Source organism: Penicillium odoratum, assembly GCF_028828045.1.
Source record: "Penicillium odoratum strain IBT 22623 chromosome Unknown utg000001l_segment0_segment0, whole genome shotgun sequence".
Taxonomy (NCBI): Eukaryota; Fungi; Ascomycota; class Eurotiomycetes; order Eurotiales; family Aspergillaceae; genus Penicillium; species Penicillium odoratum.
This window is the reverse complement of record NW_026643143.1, coordinates 4,102,024-4,111,312: the sequence shown is the minus strand read 5'-3', so window position 1 is coordinate 4,111,312 and position 9,289 is coordinate 4,102,024. Positions and strand designations below refer to the sequence as shown.

The following is a 9,289-nucleotide window of genomic DNA, read 5'->3' as shown; positions in this document are numbered from 1 at the left end:
AATCTCCAGCGGCCTCCAGACAAAGTCATGCTTGACCTGTGCCCATATCCTCCAGGGTAATGAATGGACGATCCATGACTTCGATAGCTCCAAAGATCCCCGAATTGGCGTCCTGCAGTTACTCTTCCTTCAGTCTATTCCGAATTGATGCCCCGAGCGTGTATTAAATAAAATCTTGGAATGATGTTAAAACTTCGCAAGTTGTCCTTGAAGCGATCGAAAGCCCAAGATGCGCAGTATTGCAGTTCGTTACTGTGCAAGATTGCGTATTAGCTACAAGTGTGGAAGCATTGCTGCCTTAAAAAATTTGCGATATAACCAATATTCAAGAAACAGAGTTAACAAGTGAGCTCATGAACCCGAAATCATTCGAAAAATTAACAACAGATGAATGAACTGCCTAAGACCGCAGTCGTTTTGATCGACGCAGCGGAGGCCCTTTGGGGACTTTCATGTGGCTTAGTCGCTTCTTCTCCTTTACTCCACATACTCGCTGCTCTGCATGACTTTTTTTCCGAGATGAGCGCCTCACATATTGAGGTTGGGATTCCGTCTCTGGCGTCGGAGCGAATTCTGTCACCTTTGCCGTGCTTCTCGTCGCTCGTCTTATCGGAGTTTCGGCTGAGTTGGGATGAGATGATCCACCAGAGGTAGATAAAACTTCAGTAACTGGCTGAGTCTGCAAAGCCATCGCAACGGGGACAGGATGTGCCTCCAACAAGCGTGGGTCAATATTTTTCATCTCGAGGTCGACGGAGGAGGCGGGAGTCTCAGTCCTTTGTCGATTCTCCGACACTGGAGACGCTTCTCTGGATGAAACGTCGCTACAGCTAGTTTGTGATGCCTGCGGGAGATGACACAATTTGATTTTGATATCATACGAATGTTCGGTGGAAGCATGAGCCAGGAATTTGGTGATGTCGCTGAACAGCGGGACATCGCGACAGGTTTTCCAATTGCAGCTAATTCCGTTGCGCGCATGTTGCAGGTGCGTATCAATCAAGTGGCGGCGAAGAGAATCCTGTCGATCGGGAGGAAATTTATGCGGAGGAGGGTTCAATGATGATTGGCGAGATAGACCACAGCAGACGATACATATATTGGTTGGACAATTCATAGAGTCTTCCTCGAGTGGAGGCGATTCCTCTGGCGGATCAAGCAAATCATCATCTTCATCGCCAATGTTCCAATTGACTCGATTACCCCGCCTACTCGGTTCGGAAAGCCGCAATAGCGCAACCATATCCTTAGTAACCTGGGTGCGTCGAGCGAGTAGCTTGTCCTCGTCGAAGTTCTCTGCGTCGGGTCCGTAAAAGTTTTCTACCAGGCGTGCCCGCTCGGCAAAGACATAGTCTGGAGTAGGCAATTCCCAGGTTACATCACCAGAGTCTTCATTTTCCGGAGCTTCACTAGAAGCTTCATCAGTTTTACCGAGGAGTTGCTTTATCTGTCTGTCGATTTCAAGTACAGGCGCATTCTGGAAATGGTGTTTCCTAGCTGCCTCTCGCGTGTCAGTTGCTAGCCTCTTTCGAAGTTTCGCTATTTCTTTATTGACATTTTCGTGCTTTTGGTGGAGGTGTGGAAAGGGAACTCGAGCTTTTTTGATTGAGCCAGCCAGAGATCGCATCTCCGCGCCGAGCTCTCTCTTCTCTCGTCTTAACTGCAGAAGATCCGGGTTTTGGCAAATTGCACGCTTGTGCGTATTCGAAAGCTCATACGGAGCTTGAACATCCCTTTTCCTGAGCATACTTCCGGCGAAACGTATGAGGCCTTCCTGAGATGGTCGAAGAAGAACGACATGCTGGAGATCGCGTCCAATGAATTGTGATTGATAATGTTTTTCAAAGACGGCGTCGCCAGACTGACCAAGCACCCTTTGCCGCTCCTGGCTCGTGAAATTCCCTAGAAGCTGCTCGTCAACATCGATCGGTAACACAAAGCTTTCTTGGCCTTCATGATGATAGCATGTTCATTTTGGCGCAACAATAACTTACGATTTACTTCATTTGCCGTCCAACGGCGAAAGTTGTAATGCCCAATATCGTCTTCAAATTTGGCGTCTCGGCCCAACTCTTTGAGGGCTTGCCGACTTGATTCATAGGTCATCGATAAAGACTCATGGAGTTCGTAGCCGTAGGGAGTGCGCTCAAAGCGTCGAAGAATGGGAGTGTTCAGGACTTCTGGTTTCCACCGAAGAGGAAGGGACGAAGTGTGCTTAGGAACTCGCAGCCTCCAAATTAGCTCTGGTGTGAGTTCCGTATTGACAAAAGCCCCATCACGGAAAGCGAAGGAGACTATCTGAGCGATCGGGCAATATGCCAATTGATAGTCACCGTGCATGAAAAACTTGGTCCTGAAAAGAAACATAGGCGTCAGATCAATTAAATATGAATTTGAGGTATAGTGGCACCCTTACCCATCGGCGCCTTCTGGCCGACCTTTGAGATTGCGAAACTCTATAATGGCACAGAGAACGTCACGTTTGCTTTGAGGATCTTTTAAATAGAAAAGCTCAATATCACGATAGCAGACAGAGTCCGGAAGGTCCTTCGATGAAATATACTTCGGAAGATCACTCTCAAACGCGTGGGCTCGTTTGCGTTTGCCAAGGGAGGGGTTGCCGGGTAAAGAAGTGTTTTGTGGAAGCAAGACACCGGGGCGAGTCCCGGTAATGGCAGACCATAGCTGCACTGTAGCAAACTGAACAATCATGTTTCCATGACGAAAAAACCTTGAATGGACCCAGTGATGACGATAGATCGCACAGAAGACATCTACATCCAGGGTATTCTTGTTCTTCGTTCGTCGGGGAATCTTGCGCTCGGCCGGGAAGGGACCATCTAGAAACTATGCCACCATCAGCGTCGTCTCTGCAGCAGGGAAGAAATGCTCGTACTCGTCGCATCTGCTTACGGACGTCTTCATTGACACGGCGACGAGCAAACAGCTCAAAATACTGGCAAAGGCGGCGCCAATACTCATCGTAAGACTGTAGAGTCTTCTCTCGTGATGTTCTGGACATCCAGTCGAAAAAGTTCATGTAGATCGCTTGATCCTCCCGCAGAAGATGGTCCACATAGTCCGCCTCCGACTGAATGGAAAATCTATTCTCGTGAGTTAAACCTATCCACGGTGCCTGATCCTGGAGATATCCACACTCACTTTCGCCAGTAGCGTTCGACAACAGCAATACCTTGTAAGGTCCTTGGTTTGAAGTTTGGAGGAAGCCATCCAGAACGACGGAAATGTTCCAGTCTGGCTCGAGTTTCCTCGCAAAGGATGGGATCAGTCCAGTATTGGTGCTCCTCACTCTGAGCCGACCGAACGAGTGAACCTGTCATTGGGGAAAGCAAAGATGAATGACCAGGAGTGGAATCTGGAAACACGAGCAGCAAGGTTCGCGAGGTCGATTTGGGAGTCGGGAGTAACAGATGAGAAGAGAATTGGGGAACTGTGAGGACATTGATAGAGGGGGGGGAACGAGCATCTTATAGGCGCCCAGCCAGGCAGGGCGAGGAGGGAGGGACCCTGGATGGGACTAAAGAGGGAAGCCATTTTCGGCGTCGTTTCGGTCGCAAGTGGAATCTAAGGGAATGAATGTCGAACAAGTTCCAAACATCAGAGCCGGTTGATGATGACTAAAGACGCTAGGTGGGTGCAAAATAGTGATGGTGCTGGACAGGGGCGGTGAAGCGCTGGCTCCCCTGCAAATGTTACGGGTGGAAATAAGGCCGTTTCTGGCGTCGAAAGCTGTCATTTTCGGCGTCGATTTCACAGGTCCCCATATTCTATATGTAATTTTGGTAGAACAAGATGGACATTAATCTTCTTTTCACCATCCACGGGCTTCCCGCAAGCCCCTGACCATTGATACCCAGTTTAAATGATTGATATCATTAAGCATGGGCGTTTGTCCAGGCATGTTGGCCAATATTCTCGGATCTGACCAAGGGAAACCAGTCTGTCCAGCCATGCCAGATGAAAGACTTTCATCTCCGAATCCCATTCCCATCGGCATCAGCATCGATGACTGATCCAAGAAAGTGTTAAGCGCATCGTCTGGCGGCTCCGTATTGGGATTCAGAATATCCTTAGTCATCTCTGCTAGTCTTTGCTTGATGTTGAGAATGATTTTTGGAGATGGCACGTTGAAGTCTGATTGCCTGAAGGTCGACTCAAGGACTTCCCAAGCCTCGAGAATAACTCTGGCGAATATCACAAATAGAGGACTTTCAAAGGCCCTGGGCGACTTGGACCGTACCTCGTAATTTTCATTCATCACTTGCCAAGCCCTTTCGGTGAGATTATTACCAGGCCGTTTCTTTAAATCTTGGATGATGTTAATGTATGCGACAAAAGGAAAGTAAATCTGGAAAAGCCAGGCATATTCTTTCGTAAGAGGTGAACTGAGAATCGTTGTATCACACTCGAGCAAGCGAAATGCCTGTAAGACAGAAGCGTCACTTTCTGCATCTGTCTTGTGTACCGATGAGTCGAAATGTTTTGCATAGCTTTCCAAGAGATAGCATTTCGAAAGTGATGCACGTATTGTCAAGATTGTCATCAAATGAAGCGGATTATCTTTATCGCAGTACTTAAGATACTCATCCTGAATTCTTGTTTCGAATGTTGAGACGTCACCTCCATTTGGAAGATCTTTGGCAATTGGTTTCAAGGCTGGGTTCAAGAAATCGAGATGAAATGGGGAATTTCGGATATAATTGGCCATTTCACTGCGCAGAACAATAAATACTGCCTCCGTCGCTTTTCCCTGGACAGACGGTGGCTCTTTCATCCCCGCCCAAATTTCCGAATCATTGATATTCATAGGAGGTTTGCAGTCCCATATAGGATTCAAAGTGGACGTTTTGGCCCCTGAAAGTTCGCCCATGCGAGCGTCCAGCATCAGAAGGGACCACCACAGCCTACGGCTCATTTCAGCCTCGAAGACGCTTTGTTTAGCCAAAAATGTTTCACTGTCAATGCCCATACGTTGGGCAATTCGGATGGCAATTCCAAGCATTGATGAAAGAGACTGGGGGTTTGTGTTCGAGTTAAGAGAAAACTAGAGAGCATTAGAGCGCCGAATTCGTTGACAAGGTGTTTTTGATTTACCAGAAATAGAAACAATGCAGTCAAGCAAGTCCGGTTATCGGTCCGCAAAAATTGGCAGTTAAGCAAAGCTTGTTGGCAACCAAATTGATATTTTGTTAAAAGATCGGCCTGCGACAAACCAAATAATGTCTGGCAGTTCTCCGCGGTGAGACTCTGGATTGCCATGCAGTATATGCTAAACATCAGGGCTTCAAGATGAGGCTCAATACTCATGGTATTAGTGGCAGCCTCAATAATCATCCCTTGAAGGCTTGGAGTATGGGTCACTTTGAACAGTGGATTGACATTGTCGAGGTATAACTGCCAGAGCCTGATAATATGAACTGGTTCAGGGTGCATGGTCGCAAGGTCGACAGATGCCTTTCGAGAGCCGAGAATAATGTGATGGTCATTCCCGAAAGACTGGTCCCATGAAAGTTTGACAACAGCTTCGTGTAGCATCTCGTTCGTATGACCATAACGGGGCTAAATTCATGATTAGTGAACGAAAATTTCAAATCGGAAAATGGTGCACTACCCACCCCTTGACTCATGGCCTGCCAAAGATTTCTGCAAGTAAAGAGTTAGCCTGAAGAGGTACTATTAGAGGAGGATTTCATAAGAAGCAAATGTGTTAGAAAAAAGGGCGACCGACTTAGGTTCGTGGGCACTTTCTGACCTCGCCGGGGCTGGAGATGAATGATTTGACTTATTTGGCCCCTCCTCCTCAGAAGTCTCAGCACCTTGATCACCTGTTGTTCCTGGATCTTTATGAAGCGGATCAAATTTCACATTATTCTTTCGGAGCAGATCCTCGTACTTCCGAAGGCGATCCAAGAGTTCCCGCTCGGGGAAACGCCGTTTTCTGACACGAGTCTGTGTTGCTGGTATGCACTGTATGCGCTGCTTTAGACAATTTGCACAGGGAGATTGTCGGTCACATTTGATCTTGCGCTGCTGGCAGCTCGCACATGCTAGGGTGCGTGGAGACTTGGTTTGGGACGTCGGGAGTTGACCCACCCGAGTGCGCACCGGCGGCATGGCCACAAAGTTCGAAGTGTCGTTGCTTGAGAGTAAATTAAATTGAGAGAGGAATGTCAATTTGCTGGATACTTTCTGCAACAGAGATGTCTTCCTGGCACAGGAGGTTAAAGCTTTTGAGGCAAACGATGTAATGGAGTTTGTGGGGTTTGCATGTTACGGAGTTTTCAATTTCCCGACTCACGGGACTTACTTCTACCCGAAAACCGAATGCCCATTTGCAAATGAAAATGAAGATTGGCATGTTAAGAAGATGTTTCAATCTTTTCTTGAATTTTTGATTTAGAGCCACCACCCCTTCAGCATGCGATGTTCATGACCTAAGCCACAGGTCAGAGTGTCTCTTTTTCGTTGAATAAGATCTGCCCATTACTTGAAGCCTGTCAAGACCACGGATTCTCTTGCATTTGAGGGCTTACTAACCTCGCCCAGGCTCGCCTTCTATTATGTTCGATAGAAGTTATGTGCCTTGTTTGTCAATGAAGTTTCAATCTACTTTCAGTTTCACTTCAGTCATTCCTTATACAAGGGAAATTTTGTCATCGGTTCGAGAATCGAAAGTAAAACATCATCTTCCGGAAATACCAAGGGGCTTCGACGCAGGGCATTACCAATCGTATCACGCAGCTACGGGGACTTGGGTATTGACATTGGTTTCGAAGAAGGTGCCTATAATACTTTGAGTACATCGCAGACTTTTGGGACATACGAAAGCTCCACCAGACTTTCTTTTCGCCCTTCTCCTCCCATTTCATCCACTTCACTGTTTTCTCTTCCTTTTCTATTCCGCTGTTTATGAATTTGGAGAGCCCTTTGACCATTTGACTGATCCGGTACGTAAGAAGGTAGAATACTGGATAGGATATCGAGCAGGAGACTCAGTAGGAGACTGAGTATGAGATATAGTAGGAGGTGTGATATAACACCCAAGTAGGCGCCGCGCTTTTTGCGTGGCGGAAAGCCTCTAGTCCATACTGACACTGGAACTATACACTCTTGTTTATTTGCAAATGACAAGCAACGCATATTGTGATATGACCCGTAGAATTGAAACTGAAATATCCGATTTCTTCAATGTCATCTTCGTTGACAAACTTATATCCAGCAACTAAATCATCAATCTTGATTGAGCACACGTAAGACAGCAGACAAGACAAGAAATATAGTGGTTATTCAAACTCAGAGAGAGTAGAATCTCCAAGATGGTTTAAAATCTGGCGAGAGTGACTGGTCTTGCATCAAAGCCCGATTCAGTTCAATCGGCATACGATTCTCCTTCAAAAATCTATCGTGGAAATCCACGTCTGTCATTCGTCCAGAATCAACCATTTCCCTCCGCAATGCGTGAATCTGCAAGGCACCAAGCATGTATCCTGCTTGATATAATGGGGAGTAATCGCCATTCAAGGATCTTCTCACCTCTCCTTCCGCTGTTGCGCGTTCGTGTCCGACTTCGTCAACGAGGAGGTCAATACACTCTTGAGGGGACATTTGGCCAAGATGAAATTTGATGGAAAAGATGATTCGAGCACAACGGTGCAGTCGCCAGAAAAGCATTCCGATGCGGTTTTGAGGAGTCTTTTTGAATCGATCGTCGTCCCAGAGAATGAATTCCCAGTACAATGACCATCCTTCGATCCAGAATGGGGTATCGAATAAACGTCTATAGGGTTTGTGTCTTGCATTCATAAACATTTGCAGGTGATGGCCCGGAATCATCTCGTGAAAGACTGTTGCCCGAGAAAAATGAATATTGTTCCCGCGCATGCTCATCAATTTGTCTTCATGATTCATACTGCCGGTTGGGTATGACACAATGATAGATTTGCCCCCGAGGAAGAAAGGATTCACTTTCTGGCGCTCTGGCGACATCATGAACATCTGCCATGTTTCTTTGGCTAGCGGCGGTACAGTAACAAGATTGTGCTCTTCAACAAAAGACACAGCCTCCTCTGCAAGATCTCGAACAAGTTGCGTCTGTTCCCCAGGTTCAACATAGTCATTCTTGACCTGTTCCAGTGCTTGGTGCCAGTTATCGTGGCCCATACCCTTCGACGCCTTTTTCATCTCGTTGACGCACCATACAAACTCCTTCTCTCCGATGGAGATTAGCTCTTCCGGTGTGTATGGAATCATTTCGGCCAGAAGCTCGGCGAGTAATCCCTCCCGTCCAATCGGTTGGCCTACAATTGCATCCTCATCGTGTAGATCGATGCCAACCAATTTCTCACGAATAGTGGAGGCGACACATTCTAGACTAGCATCCACTGCCCCGTAGGGGTTTGACACCCACCAATCAAATGAGGGATCATAGCCCTTGTAAAAATCATACCATTCCTGAAGATAAACTCGCAGGGAGTCAATGGTGCTAGCTGCACGATAAGCGGAATTCTTTCCCACGCTGAACTGAGTGGAATCACTGTTAATCTTCTGGATCAACACGTCAATTTGGCTTTGTGATTCAAAAAGCGTCTGTGCGGCGTTCTTCGGTTCTACCGGTGCTCCAACAGCGCGGTTCTCGCAAAGACTGACGATTGCTCCCGCAAATGGGAGTAGAAGCGTTGTTTTTTGGTCTTGAATAGAGTCTAGCTGCAGTTGTCGAAGTTGTCTCTCTAGGTAATTTTTAACAAGGAGATAGTCGACTTTCTCCTGCTGGTCATACAAGTGAAAGGGTTGGTCTCGAAGCGAATTCAATTCTGAAGTGAGGAACAGTTGTACTCGTTTTATCCTTGTTGAAGAGATGACGATGGGGTAAAACCTCTTGATCTCCTTGAGATCTGCGGTTATGCGTTCAATCCTATCGCGAATACTATCAACCTGAGCGCGTTGAATTGCGATCCCGCGAGCGGTCGTAGCAGACACCATAGCGAACGTGACCTTTTCTGCTCAGCGTTGAAATCGTAATCTAGTGCGAAGGTGACGAGAATGATTAGATTAAGACAAGTGGAAAAACTCGGGATTTGGGCATGTCGTAGCGAGCCGCCGAAAATAAGCTAAATGTCGCTGGGCGATCCGAGTGGACAATTTAAGCCTATCGACGTGGTCTGGGCATTTTCAGATAAAAGATGCCGAGATTTCGTGGTCTTACTCCGCGCTTTAACCCAAAGTGGCCCGTTTGTTATCGATTAGCCGATGGTCAAAGTCTGGTCCTTTT

General features: G+C 47.0%; 3 protein-coding genes across 3 annotated transcripts; all 3 read right to left on the bottom strand.

The window, feature by feature from the left end:
• Positions 1-400: 400 nt before the first annotated feature.
• On the bottom strand, positions 401-3,341 carry N7520_001576 (uncharacterized protein; the record flags this gene model as incomplete). The annotated part of the gene is made up of 5 exons (XM_057135511.1): positions 401-1,944; positions 1,995-2,353; positions 2,417-2,840; positions 2,914-3,104; positions 3,163-3,341. 5 exons carry the CDS (start codon positions 3,339-3,341, stop codon positions 401-403), a joined length of 2,697 nt encoding a protein of 898 aa, XP_057001447.1.
• A 491-nt stretch (positions 3,342-3,832) lies between these two features.
• N7520_001575 (Zn(II)2Cys6 transcription factor) lies at positions 3,833-6,135 on the bottom strand (the record flags this gene model as incomplete). Its single annotated transcript, XM_057135510.1, has 4 exons — positions 3,833-5,065; positions 5,116-5,580; positions 5,637-5,664; positions 5,750-6,135. The coding sequence occupies 4 exons, from the start codon at positions 6,133-6,135 to the stop codon at positions 3,833-3,835; spliced, it is 2,112 nt and encodes a 703-aa protein (XP_057001446.1).
• Positions 6,136-7,314: 1,179 nt separating this feature from the next.
• Positions 7,315-9,000, bottom strand: N7520_001574 (uncharacterized protein; the record flags this gene model as incomplete). Its single annotated transcript, XM_057135509.1, has 1 exon — positions 7,315-9,000. The coding sequence occupies one exon, from the start codon at positions 8,998-9,000 to the stop codon at positions 7,315-7,317; it is 1,686 nt and encodes a 561-aa protein (XP_057001445.1).
• Between the last annotated feature and the right edge of the window lie 289 nt (positions 9,001-9,289).